The sequence below is a fragment of the Monodelphis domestica genome, chromosome 5, assembly GCF_027887165.1.
Source record: "Monodelphis domestica isolate mMonDom1 chromosome 5, mMonDom1.pri, whole genome shotgun sequence".
NCBI lineage: Eukaryota > Metazoa > Chordata > Mammalia > Didelphimorphia > Didelphidae > Monodelphis > Monodelphis domestica.
This window is the reverse complement of record NC_077231.1, coordinates 267930018-267956418: the sequence shown is the minus strand read 5'-3', so window position 1 is coordinate 267956418 and position 26401 is coordinate 267930018. Positions and strand designations below refer to the sequence as shown.

The 26401-nt window shown below is 36.8% G+C and overlaps 1 protein-coding gene across 11 annotated transcripts in view; it reads left to right on the top strand.

Moving 5' to 3' along the window:
• Positions 1-26401, top strand: part of CACNB2 (calcium voltage-gated channel auxiliary subunit beta 2) — a 413180-nt gene that overhangs the window by 364981 nt on the left and 21798 nt on the right. For 6 of the 11 annotated variants that reach the window (XM_001368089.4, XM_016426374.2, XM_007504908.3 and 3 more), the window contains 5 exons: positions 6623-6745; positions 10120-10256; positions 13692-13768; positions 20928-21061; positions 26193-26273. In XM_001368089.4, coding sequence (XP_001368126.1) covers positions 6623-6745; positions 10120-10256; positions 13692-13768; positions 20928-21061; positions 26193-26273 — 552 coding nt within the window. Of the gene's footprint in view, positions 1-6622; positions 6746-10119; positions 10257-13691; positions 13769-20927; positions 21062-21208; positions 21229-21682; positions 21745-26192; positions 26274-26401 lie in introns of all 11 variants that reach the window. The other 5 variants (XM_003342091.4, XM_056800139.1, XM_056800141.1 and 2 more) reach the window with 2 other exon arrangements.

The following is a 26401-nucleotide window of genomic DNA, read 5'->3' as shown; positions in this document are numbered from 1 at the left end:
ACAGCATAATGTTCATTACAGCCATATGATCCGTGTGCATTCCCCATCACATGAGATCTTCAAATGGAGTTTGGATTTGGATGACCACTTGTCAGAGAGGTTGAAGAACATAGATGTCAAACTCCATTTTCCTATGAAAGTATAAGGCAAAATCCACAATTCAGAAGAGGTATGGGAAATGTAAGGAAAGAAGAAATGGTGTGTAAAGAGAATCAGTTAGTGGAGAGCAAACAAATTCTTACTACAGTAAGAGCTCTGCTGAGAGTAGGCAACATAACTTTGTAGTGCATCCCGCCAACATGGTAGTGAGACTTCCTCTAGCACCCCCATCAGTATAGCCAATTTCAGGAGCTCATCAGAATAAAAGGAGGCAAGGCATGAGTGATGTTAGGACAGTGGGACAAGGGAACTGAAAGCAGAGAATAGTACATATTGAAACTACTTACCTATAAGGTCAACACTGAGAAAGGACAAAAGTGAAGCAAGATTAGGAGTAATGGTATGACAAAATGCAGATTGGAAAGACCAGAGATCGCAGTGGCGACAAAGAATAGCTTTAGAGAGGAAGGGGAAGTGGACATATATATCACTGCTTTGTGTTTCTTTACAAATATTAAATTATTTGATCATAACAACAACCCAATGAGGTAAGTGCTTGTATTATCCCCATTTGAAGAAATTGAGGCAGAGTTAAAGCACTTGCCCAGGTTCCTGAAGCTCATAAGTATATGAGGCTGGATTTAAACTCCAGTCTTCCTGACTTCAAGCCCAGCACTCTATCCACTGTATTATTTGACTATTTCACTTTAGAGGAGTAAAGTAGAGGGGAAAATGGAATGATGGGTTATTATTATTGTATAAAGAAACTTCAGACTTCTTTTCAACGGAATGAGTCATTTGTAGGTGATGCTGAGCTCAAGAGTGTGCCTATCCTTTAAGTAGCTGAGGTGGAATGATGACTGGGACATAGAAATTGGGAAGGAAATGGATATGCCAGAATTGTTGGGCAACAAGGTGTCTTTATGTGTTGAAATCTCAACGTGTAAGAGCAAAGAGGAAAACAATGAGCCAGATGGTGAACTCCTGGAGAAAGGGGAGAGGATAGCTGGGTAGCTGGCCTATAAATGGCACCAGCACCAGATTTGGATGATATATATGAACCGAAGAAACTCAAAAGGAGGAAAGGATGCTGATAAATGTCAATAGAGGAAGGGTCTGGAAGTGACTTGCCTCCTAAGCCAGAGTGTTGCCCAGGAAGGCATAAGAGAAGGAGCAACTGGAAATGTCTTAATAATGCTGTTTGTTATTGGCATGATAATGCAGGTTTCATTTGTTCACTTTATTAAAATGTGCTAATGATAGACTACTACATCAAAATAAAAATATAATCATTAAATTAGATGAAAAATAAAATTCAGATGTTAACATATGGCTTTGGCTCAATTTTTCAATCTCATTAGTAATTTAGTTTTTCATCTGTAAAACTGGGGTATCATTTACACTCTTAAATGAATAGTGACATTTCTCTTACTATTCACAATGGATAAAAAAAATTACACATACACACACATATATGTATATATATGTATGTATGTATGTGTGTTTAAAACCCTTCCCTTCCATCTTAGAATCAATCCTGAATATTGGTTTTAAGGTAGAAGGGTGGTAAGGGCTAGGGAATAGGATTTACGTAACTTGTGCAGGGCCATACAGTGAGGAAATATCTGTGCAGATTTGAACCCAGGACCTCCTATCTCTAGTACTGGCTTTCTATGCATTAAGCAACCTACTTACCCCTAATTATTTATTTTTAAAGCAAAAAACTAGAAATATCAGTTAAATAAAATGTCAGATAGGCAAGTTCCTACTATATGTTAACAAAATATATTTCAAAACTCTAGTAAATGTGAGAGGCAATATGATATAATAGAATTATTCTTGGATTTTCCATTTGACTAAGAGCTCCTTGAGGGCAAAGACGATTTCATTATTTGTCTTTGGATCCCTAGCATCTAGCATAGTACCTGACACATAATCAACTCTTTTTTTTTTCTTTTTTAGACTCTTACCTTCTTTCTTAGAATCAATACTGTGGATTAATTCTAATGCAGAAGAAGAGTGATAAGGACTAGGCAATGGGGGTCAAATGACTTGTCCAGGGTCACACAGTTAGGAAGTACTCTAGGCCAAATTTGAACCCAGGGTCTCCCATCTCTAGGCCTAGCTCTCAGACCATTGGGCCACCCAGCTTCCATCTCCTATAATCAACTCTTAATCAATTTTTGTTGATTAATGGACTCAAAGGAAGTTGCTCATTGTTTTAGTAGGAGACTGCTAGCTGCTTTCTGTTTACTTAAAACTTCCACCAGCCAGCTAAATATAAAGGCTTAATCTCTTTATATTCCATTTTGAACAGGAAGAATGTAAAAGATTATTTCTTTACTTGCTCTCTTTGCACCCCGGAATAAATAATTCCTGACGAGTTGTGAGAAAATGAACACAGAACACGGCATGCTCAGTCTTTGAATATATTTCCTAGACAAGGAGTATTCTCTTAGGAACTGAGCCATCGTTTGATCAATCTCATGCATATTTCTTTTCCTATGAAAACCATCCTACAGAGCAGCCCACAATTGTCACAGGGGAACTTAACCTTCCTCATTACACCTGCTTTTCACTGTGCCCTCTTGGTGTCCTATGGTACTCACCACTTAATGAATAACACATAAGTGTCTTTCTTTAGGCAAAGCAGTATTTTAGCCACAGAAGTCTGCCACAGGGGTTACTCCTTAAAAAGGGAATAGAATAAATATATATAATTAGAAATGTGAATGCCAAGGGAGAGGAGGAAATAAAGAAAAGGAAAATTTCATAAGGAAAAAAATAGTTTCAATACTGCCTCATTTTCAGGCACCTATTCTGACCCCATCCTTACCCTTCATTTTCTCCCTCCATTCTTGTCCCTTCCTAGCTCTTTGATCTCTTGACAACCATCAAAAAATTAAAAAGATAAATCTATCCCAGACAGCCCCATCCTTGAACATAATTTAGTGCACATAGAAAGAGGATACGACCGGGTGATTTTTTTTTCTTTTTTGAGGTACACAAGATCAGAGCTTTTTAAAGCCAGATGGTTTGGAGTCACTTAAAAAGAAATGGAATCAGCTGCCAGGATAATTCAGTGCTGAGGTCTTTAAACTGAGCAAATCTAATAAAGCTTCCATATTTGAGACCAAAACAACTCTGGTGGTAATGGCAAGTGCTGAGCTTGGGTCATAGATTTATTTATAGACCTTTGAGACCAATTAATCCAACCACCCCATTTCACAAATAAGAAAACAGAGGCCCAGAGAAGTGAGGTGATTTACCCAGAGTCACACAGGTAATAAGTAGCAGAGCCCAAACTGAAGCTGATTTAAGTAAGTCACTGACATCAAAACCATCTCTCTTTCTGCTACCTCACCCTCACTCTGAACCCAAGTCAGAAGGTGTTGACTGAATGAGTGAAGAAACAGATTAATCTTTCCAATAAATAAAATTTTGCAATGTCAAATGGTGGTGTTCTAAAAGGAGCTAATTTTAAGGGTGAAGTCTGTCTCTGGTGTTCCAGAATTACACGAGGGTCAGAAGGCCACGAGGAATTGGGGAATTTTGAGATTTTCCCCTTCACTCTCACCAAAGTTGGAGGTTAGCTACCCACAGAGTAGTGCTGAAACAGCATGAGGAGACTTCATCATTCCAGTTAATGCATAGTGTGGGAAGATTACATGTTCTTCCTTCTTACAGTTCATAAAATCATTTCTCCCCACCACTACCACCACACCTTGACAGAGGGGCCATTCTTACAGGGAGCGATTATGACTGAAGTTCCATGGGATTATGGAAGACCAGAGAAGGTGCTTGCATAAATCTGTAAACCAGATCATTGTCCAATGAAATAGATTCATCACATAAAGTGAGACTTCCTCCATAAAGTTTGTATAACATATCCTTTTCTCTAGCTATATAAACATGAATTGTTAATGTATAACATGTGATTTCACTAGTTCTCGTTGAGGAATCTCCCTTTACTGCAGGGTGATGGCTTCTGTATTATTTATAACCTAAGAGAGTTACCTGGAAGAGAATAAACATTTATTAAGCCCTGCCATCTATGCCAGGTACTGTACTCGCACTTTCTAAATATTATGTCATTTGATCATCCATTTGTTTTTTTTTAAACCCTTACCTTCTGTCTTGGTATCAATTCTAAGACAGAAAAATCAGACTGGCTAGGCAATTGTGGTTAAGTGACTCGCCCAGAGTCACACAACTAGGAAGTGTCTGAGTCTAGACTTGAACCTATATCCTCATAACTCCAGACCTGGTCTTCTATCCATTCTACTACCCAGCTGCCCCAATCCCACCATTTGATTTGAACCTAGGGTATTGAGAGTTCAAATGAATTGACCCAAGTTACCCACACCACAATGAGAGATGGGTCCTGACTCTAAGACCAGCCCCCTCTCTATCCAATTTGCTACTTACACACACAAAAGAAATATTTCTTAAATACTTACAATGTGCCAGGCACTCTGTTAAGTGCTGAGGACCAATAAAAAAGCAAAGAAGAGTCTCTGCCCTCAAGCTGCTTATAGTGTAATGGACTGTAACAGACAAACATACCTTCCTCTTTATGGTGTGTCTTACAATATAAATATTATGAAAAGGCAGAAGGAGGCTTGAGGAGAGAAATTAAATCCAACTTCAACATTTATTTGGGAATATTGAATCTCAAGTTAGCTTAAGTGCAGGAAGCACCCAGTGTTTTTATTTCTGTCTTATTCAGCTGTACCTCTCATCTAAGGTCCTATTTGTTGGAATTTTATGTAATTTAATGGAAGAAATGAGGTTTTAGGGTAAATTCTGTAATTCAAAGGAACTCTGAAATCATTTAGGTCAACTTATTCATCTCATTTTTTTAAAAGGATCTTAGACTTACTACAATACCATTAGTGAATTAAAATTGCATTTCTCTTCATCTTCTCTCCCATTACTCCAGCATCATGTTTCTCTTACTGTTTACATGTTTGAAAATTTTCTCGTTGATTAAAAGATAGAAAATTCTCTATGGACCCATCTGGAAAGAAAAGCAGAATGTCAAACTAAAACAGGAGTTTTTAACCTCTTTTTTGGCATCATGGACCCTTCGGCAGTCTAGTAAAGCCTATGGAGTCTTTTTCATAGTAATGCTTTGAAATGTATAAAATAAAATGGATTACAAATGAAATCAAGCATACTTGCTTGATACAAGCACAGTTATCAAAATATGAAGAGAACAAGTTAATGGACCCAGGTAAATAACCCCTAGTTTTGAACTGCTACAAATGGGGGGGGGGGAAATCTGCCAATTTCATCAAACTTTGTCTTCCTCCCAATGATAACAGCAGTCACTTGAAATTCATGGAAGACTTTTCTATCATGAAAAACTTTGGGTCTATAGTCTAGTTATCCAAACTGGCCATAACTGATGAATGAGCTCTCTTACTACTAGAATTTTAGTAGAAGGTGAGGTAGCAAACTTTTCTCCCATCTCTAGGAGGTCAGCTGGGCCTGATTAATGATGCTATGAACGTTTGACTTTTTTTTTCTGCTTTTTCTATTTCTGTTGCACATTCTATAGCTGTAACCTCAGTGGCATAGAACACTGTCCATCTTCCCTTAGCTGGTAGTATGAATAGACCAAAGTGATGTCAGAACTTCTGCCCCATCTCTATTCTAAAGGATAGACTTTTTCTCTTCCATCCTCACCTTTTCCCTTCTCCTCTACAAGCAACCTCATGTGAGAAGCCTAATGAGCCAGAGTGAGAAACAGCTCTGAATTCCACTAATATGACAATTAACTGTGTTAAAGAAAGATTATTCCTTTTAGATATTTGCATTTTCCACTGTTGAAAATGGTTCCCTTAATTATATCCCCTAACTTGTGGGTGCATAGTTTAAGCTCAGAGATGCTTTATTCACCCTCAGTGACCAGAGAATCAGCCTCTATTTGTAAATGCTGAAACATCAGAGCTAGATGGTTTCACTGATATTTAAGTCAGCAATTGAATGAGGCTGGGTATTCTTAGATAGGGATGCCATAATATAGCAAAAAGATGGTTGCATTCATAACATTCTGAAACTATAGGAGAGAATCCACAGAATTCGAGTGAGTTCTCTTTGTCATCAATTTTTATTTAAAAAATAATAGTTGAACTCCTTTGACTTTCATTTAATTGATAGCAATCAGGAAAGAATCATAAAGGAGATGCTTTTAGCACTGTGCAATGTAATGAACATCAAGGCTCCTGATACCCAGTCTATGATCCTTTTATATTTGGGCATGGTTAGGTCAGGCTGCAAAATATTATTTCAGGAGTATTTCAACATCTATATTACCAGTTGTACTTTTGAGATGAGACAAGAATTGGAATAACAGAAAAATTTAATATTAACAGAAATCTCACCCTCCCAAATAAAATATTTGTAAGAGCATGTACTGAGAAATGTTAGATTCTTTGGAACCTGAGCTAAACATGATAACTTTTTCCCCCTAAGTATTCATTACTGTGCCTCTTTTTTTTTCTTCCTTTTTCTACAGACAAAACCTGTTGCATTTGCAGTGCGGACCAATGTCAGCTACAGCGCAGCCCATGAGGATGACGTCCCAGTACCAGGCATGGCCATCTCGTTCGAAGCAAAAGATTTTCTGCATGTTAAGGAAGTAAGAGAAACACTTTGGTTTCAAATCAGTTCTTAATATTCATTTATATAAAGTTTATTCCAGACTAGATAAACAAAATGTGTCTGTGACCATACCATTTAGGTTAGGGGATCATTCTTATATTTATATGGAGCCTGTTTTGGTTTTGTGGATATTAAAAAAAAAGTTTAACTCAGAAATTTTGAGATCTTTGACATACCTAGTCTATATTTGTAATCATTCAAATAGTGCTTTAATTATCATATTTGCCTTGCTGAAGTGGTCCTTATCATCATCCAGTCACTGATACCGCCTCTTTGGGGTTTGGCTCCCATTAAGTCAACATCACTAATAGAAAGATCTTTACATTCCAATGCAGAATGATGTGAATTCCTAACCAGAGGTAGTGGGAATTAATAAGGGGTAGGATATTGGGGCTGATCCCCTTTAAACCCCTGCTGAAAGTTTGCATATTAAATGAATTAAGTTTTAAAATATATAATGTAGGGAAAGTTACTCCTTACTAAACTTTCACTTGATAGTTATTAATATGTATTAAATATTTATTACCTAGAATGGAAGCAAGATAGAGCCTTATCCTCAAAGCCAGGAAGACCTGGATCAAATCCCATTGACACAGAAAAGCTATGTGTCTCTGGGCAAGGCACTTAGCCACTCCAAGCAACTCTCCAAGACCATAGGTTGAGGAGAAGTTTAATAAAAGGATTCCTCTCTTAGTAGCTTTTTATAACACTAAAAATCATAGGTCCAGCTCCTATCCTGACCTAAAAAGGACATTATTCTGAGTCCCATGATTGGGTGGCTATTTTGTTTCCCAAGCACTTTCTGTAGCCAAAGGAAACACCATTTGATCATTTTCTTTAGTGGAACTTTTATCTCATAGATATGCAATATGCTTAATATACATGGATATAATCTAGAGACCAAAAAACAGAATCAGACAAAAAGTGTGAAGGCTTCTAATGAAAAGACTGTAGGGAGTTTAGGACCCATCATTTCATTAACTTTTAGAAAGGGATGTGAATTATAGGTTAGGAAGGAAAGACCAAGAATGCTCAAGGAAGAGGGTGATGATGATATGTGTTGAATCTGATTTTAAAAGAGGGAGTTTAAAGGATTTAATCACAGAGAAGCTCCCCCAAATGATTAAAGCCAAGAGAGAAGGATCTATTTTTCCACCATGGAAAGACAAAGGGGAGGAACAAAACGGATACTGTTATTTAGAGATCAAGAAAACTATCCTTCCAACTTCTTTGAGATTTTAAGGAACACTAGAGAATTTTTCGGAGTACTTAGGAAAATATAAGCAAAAAGTACAATAACCACACATGATATTTTAGGAGACAGTGTAAATAGCAAAAACTTGTCTTTCAGTGTATATAGAATGATGCATGTTCGAGTAAAATGGAGCTTAGAAATGTTCTAATTTAAGGACTCGATCTTTTTTGTCATGGACCCTGTTGGTAGTCAAAGGAAGCCTATGGACCCTTCTCAGAATTGTATCACTAAACAATTAAAAGAAATGTTAAATTTCAAAGAAGGATAATAAAAATAAAGATATAATTCCCATTCAAGTTCATAAATCCCTTGAAACCTATCCACAGACCTATTGAGGGTCTATAAATCTCCAACAAAGAACCTCAGCTCTCATTTACAAATGGGAAAATCAAGGTTCTCAGTCTTTCATAGGAACATATAAGTAGTGAGAAGCAGAGCTGAAACTAGAACACGCACATTGATTCTCAATCTGTTACTCTGTCCATAGCATCCCTGTATAGCTTACATTTTCCTGAACAGTAATTATTTTCAATATTCTGCCTTATTCCCCACCACAAACCATATATGCTCCTCAACAATAACCTTTCTCCCAATGCTTTGTCAGAACATGTGCCTGGAATTTTGGTCTGAAAAAATTCAGTCACCCCCTGTTTAGCCAATGAGAAACTAAATGGTTCAGTGGATAGAGCGAAAGGTCTGAAAATCAAGAAGACTTAACTTCATGAATTCAAATCCAACCTCTGATACTTAATAGTAGTGTGACCCTGGGCATGTCACCTAATCCTGGTTGCCTCAGTTTCTGTGTCTGTAAAATGAGCTGGAGTAGAAAACAGAAAACCAATCCATCATCTTTGCCAAGAAAAACCGGGGGGTCACAAAGAGTTTGAATACAACAAAAAATCTAACTAAAGCATTACAAAATATTTTTGCCCAAAAGAGAAAGGGTCCACAACAAAAAACACTATTCATTAATTTGCCTCCTAACTAAAACACATTGCACAAGTTAATGAGAAAAGTACAAAAATAATTGAGATGTGGACTTTGACCTCATGATGTTTATACTTCATATAGAACCTTTTATTCTAATTCTGCTTATGCCAGAAAAAAAACCTTTTATGTTATAACTCAGAAAATACTATGGTGTGGTGGAAAGCACATGAGTGGGTGATAAATGGCCTGACTTTGAGTCCTTACCTCTATGAAAGTCTTACTTGCTTACTTGCTGAATAACCTCAGCAAAGTCAAACTTTAGGCTTCTCTTTTCCAAAATGAGGGTGTTAGTCTAGATAAGTCTAAGATCCATTCCTACCAAAATTTATGGACACATAGAATTATAATAAAAGCATCATAATGGGACTTTGGAGATCATCAGCTCCAACTCTTATTTTACAGATGAAGAAACTGAGACAAAAGAGGTTACATTTGGCATCTCAGTGGATAGAGAGCCAGGCCTGAAAATGGGAGATCCTAGATTTAAATCTGGCCTCAGATACTTTCCAGCTATGTGACCCTGAGCTAGTCACTTAACTCAAATTGCCTATTGCTCTTTTGCCTTGGAATTGATATTTAGTTTTAATTCAAAGACAGAAGATAAGGGCTTTTAAAAAAAGGTTATGTGACATACTTATGGCCACACACTAGTGTCTGAGGCAAGATTGGAACCATGTTTCCCTAATTTCAGGGCCAGTGCCCTATCCAGAATAGTCACACATTGCAATCACAAAGTATTATTTAGATAGATCATATCCAATCAAGCATGTTGTTCCTTTTTCATTGTATTAAAGAAATTGTGCCTTGTTCAAGGAATATACAGGCATCATCAGTAGTAGAAGTAGACCAGGGCCTGGAGAAGAACAAAGAAGCTGTCAAGAGTTAACCCCTTGATAGGATGACTAGAAGAGGGAGTATTTGAAATTCTGAATTCTGAACATATGATGCTAAGGGAGTACTCTATTTTTTATGTTTAAACTTTTTAAAAGATACATAGTAGTAACTTTCTACAACGTCTGAAAAGCCTGGATACAAAAAGTAAACATAATAAAGAAATCTTCACATTTTTACACAGTAACTTCATAATGCATTTTTTTTATCTTCAGAAATTTAACAATGACTGGTGGATAGGACGGTTGGTAAAAGAAGGCTGTGAAATAGGATTCATCCCAAGTCCAGTCAAACTAGAAAACATGAGGCTACAGCACGAGCAGAGAGCCAAGCAAGGAAAATTCTACTCCAGGTACAAATGGAAAAGTGACTTATTGTCATTTGTGTGTGAAAATGAACTGTTGATTTGGGAACACTGACCTCATTCTTTCCAAGTATTTGTTATGCTTTGAATGCTATAGGAAATTGTCAGTAGTTAAGAAGCATTTCTAAAGTGTCTTCCTATCTGCAAGGCACTGGAATGAGTTCTAAGGATACACAGAAAAGCAAAGCATGACCCTTATTTTCATACAAATCACAGTCTAATGAGGGGAGACAACATATGAGAAGCAGCTGAAAGGGAAGGGTACCCAGAATGAGGTCATGATGAGGACCATTATGACCATGTCAGCATACTCATGCCTTCCATGACCATCATTGCTGATGATAAAATGGTGATGGTGATGATGATGATGATGATGATGGTGATGGTGATGGTGATGGTGGTGGTGGTGGTGGTGGTGCTGCTGCTGCACTGGACCCTTCCCTTAAATGAAGTCTTTGAAGAGGAGCTCTCCAATGTTCACTTTCAACCCTCTCTACTCAGAAGGAAAGAAAGGTGCCACACTGGGGGATACTTAGGAGGTCTGAGTTTCAGAACTGGTAAAATTTTACAGGAAGATGAGTTACTGGAGAAAATGATGAAGTCAAAAGATCATCCACTGTGGTGATAAGACTTCATGTTTTTATTGTTAACAAAAGTTCTGTCTAATAACACATCTACTCATTTAGGAAACCATCTTGGGGAAAAGTCATTTTCAACACCAAAAAAATGCATCCACTCAGGCCATAAATTCAGAGTTGAAGTTTTTTAGAAATATCCTCTGACTCTAAAGTAATCAGAAGACATCAGTTTTGGGGACATCCAATAAAAGTAACAAGAAAACTGCAACTGTACCCTAAATAAAGAGAAAGAGAGAAAAGAAACATGCAACTAAAAGATGAAATGCAAAGAATATTATTCTTTCATTTTTCACCTCAGAAAGTCCATTTTTAGCTCCAGATGTGAAATATTTAGTGGAAAGCCAGACTTAAAGTAAGTTAAAATGGTTCTCTCTGATGCAAGTAATATTCTTCTAGTCATAATTCTCTAATTGGTTCCCTAAATGATTGCCTGGTCATTCTTCCCTAACCAACTCCCTAGTAGTGTTGTTCTAATATTGTTCAAACATTTATCATAGCTTTCCATTTTTTCTAATGTTTTGATATTTGAAATCAAGAAGAATGTGAAATAAATGCACTTTCTAGATTTGAAACTAGAGTATATACTGTGAGTGTATGAGAGAGAGGGAAAAAGAGTGGGGGGCGGGGGAAGTGAAAGAGGGCAGGGCAAGCATTTGGGGTTTTCTGTCCATTGGTCCTATTAATGATGTGTCCTTGAATCACTTCCAAAAATTGCTGCCACAAATATAATTTTTTAATAACTTGCTACATTTTTATGGTACTCAAACTCCTGTTAAATGCCTTTAAGTTTCCCTTAAGAGCCTTCAAGAGATTTAGGGCCTCTGTTTGATCCCTTAATAAAGAAACCCATTTTTAAAAAGCAATAAAATGCCATTGTACAACAACTTAGCCCACTAAGACCTCTTCACTGCAGATGGCCTTTTCATCTGTATATTTAGGAATAAGCAAACATTGCCTTTTGATAAATGGACTTAGGATCATAGCTTTTACCTGGGGTCTGGCTTCTTTTACTAATGCTTAGAACTGTGGTACTAAGTGTAAGACCACGGAACTCCTTTTATCCAAGTCTCTTGTACCTAATTAAGATTTGGGGATTAAATCTTCCTTTTACCATTTTGTCCATTATCCAAGAAATGATCTGCTAGAAGTTTGGGATTTTTTTTTCTAAAGATGATGTATCTAGTTATTCTTTTTACTCATTTTCCCCCTAATATTTCCCCAGGTCATGAGTATTCTGTTATACTTTAAATATAATCACTATGGATTACACAGTCATCAAATTGCTTCTAATCAGAATCCTATCAATTGAATATTTCCTTTATGTAAACTTGTCTAAATACAGAATTTATAACTAGAAAATAACCTTAGCGATGATCTCATCCAATGTGCATCATCTTGCAGATGAAAGAACTGGGACATAGAGAAGTTAATAACTTGTCCTAGGTCACAAAAGTAGTCAGTAGCAATGCCTTGGTTTTCCTGGAGGCTCTCTGACTTTCATATCCTATGTATGTACTTTACATTTCACCAAGCTGTCAACTTAGGCTCATACTATTAGTGCTGGAAGGACCTTAGAGGATATCTAAGATAAGCACTTCATTTTACAGATGAGGAATGTAAAGCCTAAGGCAGTTATCTGACTTGTCAGGAGTCAAAAAGCTAGTAAGTAACAGCTAGAATTTGAATCTAGGTCCTCTCACTAAAATCCAGAACTTTCCATACTGGATTGGATCCTAGCCATTGCCTCATAGATAAATAGTGAAAGAACCTTGTTATGTGTTTCTTCATAAGATATTTTAAGAAAAAGAAAGGTTTTGCATTCATAAATTCATCTTTCAAACTTTTCTTAGGCATTCAACATTGTCTACATAATAAAAGCTAAGGTTGATAAAATACAGGGATGGAAACCAAACAAGAGAGAAGGACTAATTTCATGCTTTAACCTTCTAGTTATGTTCTTGGCCTTTGATGGCTCCTGAAGACAAATCCCATGTTCACTGTCCAGCTATGTCTAAAACTGACTTTTGAAATGAACCTGAAGTTAGCCAATTAGTGCCCTTCCATTCTCTCAGCACTTAAAAAAAAATCAAACTTCAACATGAAAAGAGAGACCATCCTGTAGCCAGATTACAGATATGGTTGATGTGGAGTCTACATCCACGGGTGTATTTTGCAGCCCATCTGTGACTACCCTGTCAAGGCAGAAGCTTTATCTACATTTTTCCATGTCCTCTACAGGGTTGCACCTAACATGATAGAAATCTTGTCTTTGTCCATCGTATAATTCATGGTTGCCAATGGAACACGAAATTTCCATTGAATACTGCTCACTCCTCCTGACCAGCCAACATCCTTATAACCTTTATGATACCTTCCATGAACAATTTTTCATTAGTAGTATGTGTCAGCATACTCATGCCTTCCATGACACTCTGTTTCCCATTGGGTAATCCTCCACTGACATTCTTCAACATCTGCAGCTTCCATGACTCATAGCCATAGCATATCATTGGGAGAACTTGGCTGTCAAAAAGATGGGTCTTTGTTTCAGGAAGAAGCTTGGGTCATTAAAAGCACACAACACAATTTCCCAAAGACAAGTTCTCCTGCTCTATACCTCATGTTGTTCAATAGCTGTTAAAAAAAAAATCCACTGATCAATCACCATTTGCCTATTTGTAGGCCTATCTAATTTAAAACACCATCATTAATGAGCAATCAAAATATGTCACTTCCATGATAAGTGGCAGCTTTAATAGTAATATTCATTTTTGCTTTACTCTAGTAAATCAGGAGGAAATTCATCATCCAGTTTGGGTGACATAGTACCTAGTTCCAGAAAATCTACGCCTCCATCATCTGGTAAGTAGGTGCTGGATTGAACTGTATAATAGATTCAACACTTATCTTTTTTTTTTTGATGACTTGCCTTATTTTATGCTTTAATTTGCATTGAATGTTTATATTGGAATGCCAGTAACTTTTAAGTTGGGATGTAGATTTAAAGGGATCTTTTTAACTCATTTCCACTCTGGCTTCCTTCAAGTTTCACCTAATCGTACAAGAAACCTTTCTCAGTCCTCCTTAATCCCAGTGGCTTTCCTCTGAGACTATCCCCAGTTTGCACTGTGAACATCTTGATTCGTGAACAATTATTTGTGTGTTGTGTTCCCTGTTAGACTGTGAGCTCCTTGAGAACACTTGCATTTCTTTGAATCCCTAACATTTAGCATGGTGCCTATCATATAGTAAGTGCTCAAAAAAGGCTAATTGACTGACTAACTAATGAGAAATAGTGTTGTGCTTGTGAAAATACGTAAGGTAAAGCAATGGGATGGGAAAAGTAACCACTTATATGCAAATATAGGAGAAAAATAGCTTGTAATTATGAAATAGTATTTTTAATATAATAAAATATATAATATTAAAGTAAGCATAGCTTATTATACTTAGAACCTATAATGCAATGAGTTAAAGCTGATAAAACCAAAGTTTTAAGTTATCATTGTTAGACTTCAAGATTTACTAAAACACACACACACACATACACACAACACTAGAGACTGCATCAGAAACAGACAAACCTGCCTGTCTGGTCAGAAATGTATTTGATGGTTCACAAGGAACCAAAAGTAGTGTGGGTGGCTTAGCCCAAGCTATCATCACTTTCATAAAAACAACTCATCAAAGAGGAAGGATATTTACTGGAAAAGGCAAGCTAAGAATTGGAATGCAGAAATAGAAGTGGAACATGGAGAAATCTCTACTGTGCTCATCACTGACCTGAATCTCCTGTAATAGGAAATTCATATACATTAAGCACCAAGTACAGACCACTGTCCTTGGTACTGTTCATCAGAGCAAAAGAAGCTCTCATAGAATTTGAAATCTAATTGAAGAAACTGAACAAACAAAAATTCATCAAAACCATGGAGAAAGACAGACACAAAAACATAATCTCAGGTAGTTCAGAGATACATCTTCTAGTGGGAAGAATAAAGATTTCAGAAAGGACCCACTAGTTTTAAAAAAATTATATATTCTTTCTTGAGCTTTGAAGCTAGGAAGGAAGAGATAGTAACAAGGGTGGTGGCTTGGGAATAAAAGACATCATAACAGGTATAGGAAACAGCAGGTTTATTTCCTTGGCTGACACTGTGAGTATAGTCTAGGGTGGTAGAACACGTTATTCTATAAAGAGAAAACAGCCTATTGTTAACACTTTAAAGAGAATTGATCTAGGAGAGTCAATAAGAAGATGAAAAAAAAAATTGGGCAAAAGCCTGATTTGGAGTGTTGCATATAGGACACATTGGAGGAGAAAAGAGACTCAGAACAGAGAATCTAGCAACAGTATGGAAGTGCTAAGCAGGTCAGTGAAATTATGAAATTGAATAACAGGTTGTCCTAAGAATAGTCTTCCCCAGGGGGCAGCTGGGTAGCTCAGTGGATTGAGAGCCAGGCCTAGAGACGGGAGGTCCTAGGTTCAAATCTGGCCTCAGACACTTCCCAGCTGTGTGACCCTGGGCAAGTCACTTGACCCCCATTGCCTAGCCCTTACCACTCTTCTGCCTTGGAGCCAATACACAGTATTGACTCCAAGATGGAAGGTAAGGGTTTAAAAAAAAAAGTCTTCCCCAAGTAACTCCATTGATCATATCTCAATTCTGAATGAACAGTAGTGATACAGCACCATGACATGCTTTATAGTTTTTCTTCATTAACATTCAGAGATGTTATTATTGGATCCTTTCTGGAATTTTGTCTCCTTTCAATGATGCCAGGCTCCTGTCTCCTGTCTTTTTTTTTTTTGCTTAAATTACAAGAAGTAGACAAAGGAGATCCTTTTCTGGATGTGATTCTAAGCAATAGGGGAGAAGTGACTGATGAGATAGAAAAGATGGAAACCAAGTGAGGAAGTGACCACTGCATCTTAGAATTTGGGATGGAGGATAAGAAAGTCAGGCATAAAATGACCTGTATCTTCAGTGTTAGAAGAGGAATCCTCAATGCCCAAAACTTCTAAAGAAAAAGCCAGCTTAAGAGACCTGGGAAGGCCTTCAGTATGAAATTCTTTGGTCATAAAGAAAAATCACTCTAATGTAGGAGAGAAGGGAAAGTTGCCTAAAGAAAAAAATGGATATGCAGAGCAAACTCATCAGAAATAGATTTCTTAAAAGACAAACATAGGAAATGAAAACAAGGATAGTTAATAAAGTATGAGTAGAAAAGAATGGCATGGTGTTGTAAGAATTGTATCTGTGTATGCTTTTTATCTTCACTTTTAAATTAAATCATTATTCTTAAGAAAAATATACTTTTTCTCCTTTTCACTTTTTTCCTCTTTGGAAAAAGAAAGAAAAACATGACCCCCTTGTGACAAATATATATGGTCAGGCTAAAAATGAGCTAAAATTAGCAAGTTAATAGTTATGATTTAGCAGATTAAAAAAAAAAAGGTAATTCAATGTCAGGAGACATTGAAAGATTTTGGTACTTATTCTAATATACTTCATCCCACTCAGGCTGCATCAGAAGTATTATGTTCAGTCCTAAGCATCACATTTTAGTGAAGATGCTGAGAAACAGAAGAGCAACTGGACTAATGAGCATCATGCCATATTAGGATAAGTCAAAGGAAGTAATGATGAAGAGGAGATGAGAAGACTTAGGGGAGACATGATATTTTATGTTATCATTTTGTAATCTAGTATTCCAGTTGCTAAGCATCCTTCATCCTTCTCACTACATCTCCATATTTGTCCAGTTAAGGTTAGCCATTCTATTCTTTCTATTCTGCTCCAAGAAATGGCTCTGTGGGAGAGGGAAGGTTAAGTCTCTTAGCCACATTCAGAGGAAAATACATCATTCTCAAGCCTTTAGAATTCGTTATTACTGTTTCCAAATAAATCCAAGTATTCTCATGTACAACAGCTGGGTGAGCAATGTTCACAAAAAAAAAATTAAACTCCAAAAAAAGGATTGGTAACTTTTTTTTTAGGATCAAGGTTCCATGTAAAAGGGTGAAAAATAAAACTTGCTTAGACCATGTTAATCTGTGGCCAGACATCTAGACAATGTCATAGCCAAACTGGTAGTTTCCCCTAAGTAAAAAAATCACAGATTTATGATCTAAAATTTTAGAAGTGTCAAAATCAGTGCTACATGTGACCCATAAATCTCCTGAGGCTAAACTAGATCAGAGTGTAATTGGGAAACGTTTAAGAAAATTAATCAAAATACCATACAATATAAATAATGTTAATTTGTGGTTTTCTAAGTTAGGTGCAGCTCACAAAAACCCATTTTTATTTGAGTTTAACACCACTGATATGGGTAGCCACTCATTTGATTTGACTACTTATTCATAGTGAATAAGCCATACCCCCTAACTCATTAGTTTTTTGGTACCAAATAAATGTTAACTCAGTTGAATTGGACTCTCTTCCTGGTCTTGTTTCTGTTGGTTAGGTATCTTAATCTAAATGGTTAATAAATGTTTGCCCTGTGGCCCATGAAAGATATAATGACTAAGGAAACAAAGGTTTGAGCTTCTGAGCATTTTGATTTATTAAGTTATGCATTTCAATGGCTTAATAAATAAATTGGGACCAGGTCTTTTCCTCAGCTTAGGGCTTAAGGATGGACCCCAAATACAGGGGGAAACAGATTTTTATACATCTATTTTAAATTAATCAAATTAAACAAATTAATTATAAAGGAAACAATATATTAGGCAATCTGATTTCTAATTTGGATGAAAGATTAGGAACTGCCCCAGTTGGAAAGGGGTAGAGCAGCCACATGTAATTCCCCAAAAATCAGGGAAAAAAAGATATTTCATTCCACTCCCCCACAAAGGAATATGGAAACAATAACTGATGGATTAGTGCAAGACCAGTCTTCAGGTAAGATACATGGGTTGCTTGAAACATACAATTGTGAGAAAATTCCTAGCATCTTTCTTTGGGTCTGCCTGGGTTTCTGGTCAACATAACATGTCCTTAGTTAAAGGTCTCTTATGTAGGAGGTAGTAGTGGTCCAGCTTCCTAGCCATGAAAGGATAGGTTCAAACAATGCAATAAAGTTTTCTCCCAGTTCCCACAATCAAAGAAAGTTTTCTCACAAGACAGAAGTTAAACTAGACCCATAATTGAATAGAAGGGGAACTGAGCTAATTCCAAAATTGAGTCACAAGATGGAGTCAGAATAGTTTACTCAATTCCCATTATTGTTTGCTTTTCTAATTCTCTCAATTCCCTCAAATTCCCCCTTCCTCCCCCCTTGGTGTTTTCCCACCTACATATAAATGATGAAATGAAATTGGTTGGGAATTTGCCATTTGAGAGCAGGCGTATTACCTACCTTTGTCATAGTCTTCCCTGTTCAGGAAATAATAAAAACCCAAGCCTGACTCAATAAGCTGTCAAAAAAACATATACACAATAGTAATAACAAGGTAAATATGAAGAACAACCAAAAATAATCAAAAAATGAAAGATGTAAAATTATATTGAACAAGCTTGGTCCCAAGGAAGAGATGTGAATCTGTATCTATCCCTTCTTAACAAAGAAATAGGGCCAATGAGTATGAAATAATGCCTATAATATTGAATTGGTCTGATGTATCTGTTTTTCAGAAGTGTATTTTTCCTCTTTTTTCTCCTTTGTGATAAAGGATGACTGAGGGTGGAAAGTGAAGAAGGTAAATTGAGAAATATAAGGAATGTAAAAACAAGATACAAGTAATGTTTGTTAAAGATGTTGCCTCTTCAGTCAGATAGATCACAGCCACCCCCTTTCACAGCTATACACTATTTGAGAAGAGATTTTCCATTCCAGGAGGACAAATCTGCCTTCCTTCATTTCTATATGTGTCTAAAAAGTGTCCCTCCATCTCTGCTTGAGAAGCACATTCTCACTCAGTTCATTTTGACTCTGATCATGGTTGACTCTTGTTTTCATTGCACTATACACTTCCTACTTAGCTACATGGTGAGGGACACAATAGACTCCCTATCGTTTTAATGGAACAGAGTCTTTTGATAGCCATCTTAATTATCAAACTGAAAAGGAAGGCAAAACCTCTCAGATTGTTTCCTGTTGCTCAAAAAGGGGCAGACAGTGCTCATCCTACTGAGAACAGAACCTCTCCTACAGCCAGCTGCTAATGAATGTTGAACTACTTTCTTTTCAGAAGCAAGGGTTTTGTCTTTGAATCTCTCTTTCTTATGTATACTGGTTTTATGTGAAAGGGTATGTATAAAATGTTGTGCTATTTCTCTGTAGCCAACAGATAACCTTCCATTGTTCTAATGTAATATGTTTAGAAGAGGCCATTTTCCCATGAACAGGAGATGATCTCTTTAAAATATATGAAGTGATGGATGAACATTTCAGGGAAAAAATCATAGTATAGTTATGGAGTTTTGTTCTTGGAGTCAGAAGCACTGGATTTGAATGCCAGTCCTGCCACTTATTAGCTTAGATAACCATGGGCAAGTTCTCATTCTCATCTGAAAGTAAGTATAATAATACCTCTTCTACTTTCCGATCACCCTAGGGTTGAAACAAAGGTGATGTGAATATACTCTGAAAACCAGAACAGGCTTTGTCGGTGTAAGATGTTGGTATAAGAAACTATTGATTATTGAATAATAACCTAGAAATCAGTAGCCCAGAGTTCTGACTCAGTTCCTAACTAGCTATCTGCCTTTGAGTAAGTCATTTGACCTTTGTCAACCTCAGTTTCCTCAACTATACAAAGAAGGAATTAGAATCTGAGCTTAAAAGTGCCTGCCACTACCTAAATCTAATATGAAAAGCAGTGTGATGTTTTAAATAGAATCCTAAATTTGGAATTGAGGAAAATTTGGATTTGAATCTAGACTCATACATGTACTAGCTGAATGATCTTGAGCAAATCATTTCATTTCCTTCCATTTTCTTTAACTGTAAAGTAGGAATAGTACTGGCATCTATTTCCTAAAACTGTCATCAAGATCAAATAAGTTAATGAGCATAATTTCAGATATTAGTATTATAATAGCTATCTTTTTTTAAAAAATATATTACATTTTAAAGGGTCAGATTGTAGACAATCATAGAATCCAGTTCCAAAGAAAAGCTTCCATTTAACAGATGAAGAACTAAGACCTTGAGTTCCACAATTATCCTAAGGTTGTTCAGCTAATTAATAGCATGACCAGACCTGGAACCCTGGTTTCCTGACGGTTGATCCAGTTTTCATTCTGCATCATCCTATCTCATTTCTATATAAGTAAATGTTTTGCTATCTTCCTCCTCCAAACTGATATCATTTACCTCATTACATTGAATAATTTACCTTTACTTTGCTACTTATTGGGTCTAGCTTCATTTCCATGAGTCATTTTGGCATCACTCCACTCCCTTCCATCCTGTATTTATCTCCTGGACTATTTAACACTTCCTATATCATTCCTTTGGGCTTTTGGAGTGAAAATTCCCCCTCCTTCTGCAGCCTTCAAATGCCTGTTGCTTCTTCAGGAGGCTTATTGAGATGACTCTGGTTCTGGCTCAGAACAAAGTAGTAACAGAACCTGGACTGCTGTTGATGGGATTGAAGGTTCCCAGGTTTCTCTTGCTTACTTTCCACAATGTGTCACTTGAAGAAATCAAGTGACACATTATTCTATGAGTATTGTACTCCAGATACAATGCCATGTTCCAAACTACACTTCACAAATGTCAGCTTGATTCTAAAAATACCCTATCTTCTCCGGTGGATTTAGTACAAGCTCATTTAATTATGCCAACAGATATTTTGAAGGTATGTTCAAGTTTTGTTAGATGGGTCTACTTTGGCAATCCTCATATGCTTGTGCCTGCAAGTTTTTCTGTTAAGTTCGTGGACTGTGTGGACCCTTCATGGTAATCCTTTGATTCCAGGTAATTTGGTCTAATTCCATTTTATTTTCATTATAACCTGTTTTTCCTCTCTTATCCACCTGATGATTTTGAATTGTTTGTCTGTATATAGCTATAGACATAGATGCTACTGGCTTAGATGCAGAAGAAAATGATATTCCAGCCAACCACCGCTCCCCTAAGCCCAGTGCAAACAGTGTAACGTCACCCCACTCCAAAGAGAAACGAATGCCCTTCTTTAAGAAGGTAACATTTAACTTCCGAGCTCCCATCTGTCCACCTGCTCAACTGCCACTGCACCACGTTTCTAGTCCTGTTGACTGTCTGTGTCCTCTTATAAGCCAATAACATGCATGCTCTGTTATTCTTTATTTCTTTTTCATGCCGCTGTAGCTAAGCAGAAACAGAAATCGGTAAGTTTACATTGACATAAGCTGTGTTTATCCTGCCACTGGCATCATTAGCATTAATACCCACAATTGTATTAAGTACAATCCTTCCAGTACTAAGAAAGGGACCTATCAAGCAGCTAATTGAGTCCATGCATTTAAACCAAGTTCAGAGAGTGACTCAGTGAAACACTATTACAGTACTTATCCTTTTTGATGGAATAATAGACCACCAAAGGAAGTGATTGAAGCATCCAGGGACATCCAACACTGACGACTCCACATAATGCACCTCTATAGTGCATGCTGATTCTGTCTGTCTTTGTCTTTCTTTTTTTTCCAGATTTTTTAACATAATCAAGCATATTAAAACATTGACTAGAATCTAATTTGTGATATCCAGATACATAGCTTGTACTAAAAAAAAAAAAGCCTTCAATTTTTAATTTAGTCAGTATTTAAACTTCTAATCCACTAGGTGCAAAATCTGCAGATGAACAAGACCAGTGGAAAACTGCAGGCTTGTTTTGGCGGTTTACTGTGAGTTTTTCCTATTGTCATATATAAATTCTCTCCCAATGTTCTTGCCTTTTCCATCAGTCAGATTGCAGCATCCCATCTATTGGACACTGGGACCAGCAGTCTCCCTGTGAGCCTTTGCCACTGGCCAAACAAGGTGTCAAAGAATGATGCGATTGTCTCTGCTGACTGGTATTTTCTCAGAACCCTTTATTTCAGACAAGAGTCCACTTCCTGTCAGTTGGTTTTGCAGCTTCTGAGAGAGGCTGCCTACTTCTCCCTTTTTTTAGGAATCCCCCAATTCCCATTCCTTGCCTTCTTTCACACACCACCATCTGTCCTCACTGCGATAAATATGACAGTGTTACCAAGGCTGGCAAAAACAGTGGGTGAATTCCAGCACAGGGGTGTGCAGTAAATAAATTCTCCTCTGTTCACCCTCCTCCCCCAACCTTCTCACAAGGTGTCCAACTCTTCTTTACTTGGAATGGGTCTTCTGCCTTATGCATCCAGAACTCAAAAGTAATTTATATGGTGCTAGATACTAAACTGGGGGGCCTGGGGGGTGGATTTTTTGTTTGTTTTCTATGCATTACAATTGCCAGTAAATAACTAAAGACAACGGAACCATAACCCACCCCCCAAAAAAGGTGCTTAAATTAAAGCATCAATATCTCTTTATGAAAACCACCGGCAATTTAAAAAGAAAGCTCATCTTATAAGAATGACCCAATTCCTTTTCTCAGAGATTCAAACAGAAAATTACTCTAGTCTTAGTGGACTCATGTTGGTATCCCTTCTGAAGCTTTCACCAAAGTCATCAGTTGTAGCTTTTTAATAGAAACTTAACAACTAAATGCCATCAACCAGAAGTATTTTAGTAGAATAGAAGGAGCATTATCACTGGGGAAAAGAGGACATGAGTTCAAATCCCACCTCCCTTTATGGCATTGGCCAAGTCACAAACTCACTGAGTTAATTTCCTCTGTAAAATTTTGGAGACTGAACTCAATGGCCTCTGAGATTTCTTCCATTCCCTTGTTAGCCCTTAAGTCTTCACCTGAACATCAGCAATTTGCAGTGAGTAGATTAGAACCAGTGATCACATGATAACTAGAGTTCCTCACTATATTCCCTGATCTATGCCTCAAGTTCCCCATACCATCAAATAGATCCCAAATCAATTTAAAAAGAAAGAACTCCACTATTTTGGCCAGTGAAGAATGCATAACAAAAGAAAGATAACAGGAGAGGGCAGCCAAAAATCCATTTGGTTTATTTTAGCTTTGTGTTCAAAGTACCACTATTCCATCAAATAAGGTAATTTCTGTATCTACCCTAATTATTTCTTAAGTAGCTGGTTGATGACTAGCAATGGGTAGCTCTTTGTTGGTTGACAGTCACAAAACAAAACAAAACAAAACAAAAAGCAAAGATTTATTGCATCTGACACTGACCCTCTTAATTACAGACTTAGAAGTTCTTTGGGCTAAAATGCATGCATCAAACAATTTGCATTCCTGGTCTCAAACGTGAAAACAATCTCTTGATGCTGCAGAGTTACAAGGACATGGCTTCCAAGTGTTTTGGGCCTGCGCCTGTATTATATAAATAAGTTCATTTATATGCTTATGATGCCTTGGGCACTGGTATTCATTCTTCTTATGTTATCAATTATGTGGTGAACTTTCATGTAGCACTGCAGAGAGAGAGAGATTTGGCCGCGAGGTTGTTCTCCATGTCTTAGATGGCTTAGGTTGGTGCTTGTGTGGCATTCTGTGCTGTCACTGTATTCATGTTTGTCTTGGTTTTTTACTACCTGTATACAATGTTCTTTACCTTGTTGTGTCTCTTTAAATTTACCTGGAAACTCACTAAACATTTGAAACAATGAAAAATGACAATACAGTATGTAGTATGTGTTCTCCCTTCTCTGGAATATGTATGCTATGGTGACTTTTTCCAGATTGGTGCATTTGTTTTGAAGGTGCTTTTTAAAACAAACTAGGAACCAGAAACATAAAGGAAAATTATTTTAATAAGACTAAATTATTTTAATAAGCAAAAATCTTCTTTAAAATTGTGATACAAAAACAAATTCATCAGTATTCCATATATGATTATATATATAATTATTATATATTTCTCATATAATTATAATTTTTAAAATGCTCAGAGTAATTTAAAAGACATTTCTTTTTTGTCCATATGTGTTTAAAAATAATTATTCTAATCTAAGCATCCTAATATTGCAAGGACATAAAGACCAAATAAAACAAACTGACCCTGCCCTCAAGGAGCTTACATTCTACTTGGGAAATATAACATGAAAACAGATAAATGTTCACATGAAATTTTGAAATGTGAAGTGTTCACATGAAAAAAACTAAAGGAATAAGAAAAAGCTTCCAGTAGGAGATGGCACTTGAGCTTAAAGGAAGCTAAAGATTCTAAATTATTTTCTTTTACTAATTTATGTAGAGTAATTCACAAATCAATAGGTGCTCTACTTAGGAAGAAACCTTAAAATCTTGGCATCAAAGGCTGTGCTTTATTTTCCCTAAAGAAAGAAACTGAACAATCCTCAATCAATTGAATGTCTTCAGTTGTAGAACTATGTCTTTGACATAGAGTAAATTTCATTATCCATTATTTTCTGATTGTTTCCTTCATGTTGAATCTATCAGTTAACTATGGCAATGATCTGCTTGATTTTGTAATTGGCCATCTCTGTAACTCCTCATCCCTGCCATTTTTTTTTTGCAGAAGACTTTGAGTCAGTCATGTTATATAGAAATGCCTTAAATCCAGTTGCAAAATATAGACATGGGCTAGAAAGGCAGCATGGTGCTGCATAAAGAGCATTGGCAGGGCAACTGAGTAACTCAATGGGTAGAAAGTCAGACCTGGAGGTAGGAGGACCTGGGTTCAAATCTGATCTCAGACACTTCCTAGCTGGGTGACTCTGGGCAAATTGCTTAACCCCCATTGCCTAGTCTTTACCACTCTTCTGCCATGGCACAAATATTTAATATTGATTCTAAGACAGAAGGGAGGGAAAGAGAGAGAAAGAGAGAGAGAGAGAGAGAGAGAGAGAGAGAGAGAGAGAGAGAGAGAGAGAGAGAGAGAGAGAGAGAGAGAGAGAGAGAAAGGAAAGGGGGAAATAAGAAAAGAAAAGAAGAAAAGAAAAGAAAAGAAAAGAAAAGAAAAGAAAAGAAAAGAAAAGAAAAGAAAAGAAAAGAAAAGAAAAAGTATTGACTCAAAAGTCAGAGGACCTCGGTTTCTATCCCAACTCCCAGATACTTATGAACAAACAGTGCCATCCTAGACAAGTCCCTTAACTTTCCTAGGCTTCAATATCTTCTATAAAAATGAAGTCAATTCTAGGCATACTTCTATGATCCTGTAATGGCAAATCCTTCCCTGATGATATGTTAAATTCATAAAGAGAATATAATTTTGTTTAACTGAGTAAATGAAATAGAAATTAAGTCTATGGCTCCATTCTTTGAATTTTGAATTTTCAGTCTGCAAATCTTTTTTAAAAGTTCCTTTGTAAAAAGCATGAATTTATATCTAGCACTTATTTTTAGAAATGGCATCTATGTGGATTAGATCCTACATAGAAATAGAAGAGATACAATGTGGCAAAGTGGTTGAAGAGCTGGTCTTATAACTAGAAAAAGTTGGATTCAAAGCCTGCCCTCTAACACACATTAGCTGTGTGATCCTGAGCAAATTACGACCTCTCAATGCTCTGGGAAATTCTCTGAGGCCATAAGATGCAGAGGAAATACCAGGAGAGAAAGTTTCCTCATCTAAGAATTCCTGATCCCATTGAAATCTCAGGACCAGTCCCTTGTCTCTAGAGATTCTTACAGAAGTAGAAGCAAACAGTAAAATAGATATTTACTTATTTGTCTTACAGGGAATCCGTAGTTCGTTTTCTCCCTTATTAGATGAGGCCAATCCTTCAAACAAAAGACTTAAAAATCTTTTTGTTTTTTCTCTCTTTTTTTATTGAGCAATGTTTGGCCCAATAATCTGGACTATTTCTATTTTTAACATACCTGCCATTGCTTTACAGGCAATCCCAAAAAAATTTCTTAAAGCCATCCCATGTGCAAGGCATGTTCCCACATTTCCTACAATCTTTCCACCATGTCACCTGGCTCTTTCTGAAGCAGCACCTTTTTCTAGATGAGCTTGCCTATGGAGAAGTTAGATTATCATGTCTAGAGATTGGCAATGAAATTATTTCAGTTTCAAGCATAAAACAACTTCTGAAAAATAAACTCACACCTTGGATTGAATTTATTTTTGGCAGAGGCAAAAAAAAAAATCTGGAAAATTAGTACCTAATTATTCCTCTTGGTTGAATCCCCTGGCTAGTGAGTTGGTGGCTTGTAGATGAGTTATAAGCATCTGGTCCTCCTTAAAGATTCTGAAAGCATCTTCTCTCTCTGCAGACAGAGCACATTCCTCCTTATGATGTGGTGCCTTCTATGCGACCGGTAGTGTTAGTGGGACCTTCTCTGAAGGGCTATGAGGTAAGTAGCTTCTCTTGAATAGCATCTTGGGCTAGTAGAATTACTCTTTTCCTCAGTCCCCACTCCCAATTTTTGAACTATAATGGACCTACAGTAATAACCAATTTATTTAAAACTGTTCACATGCA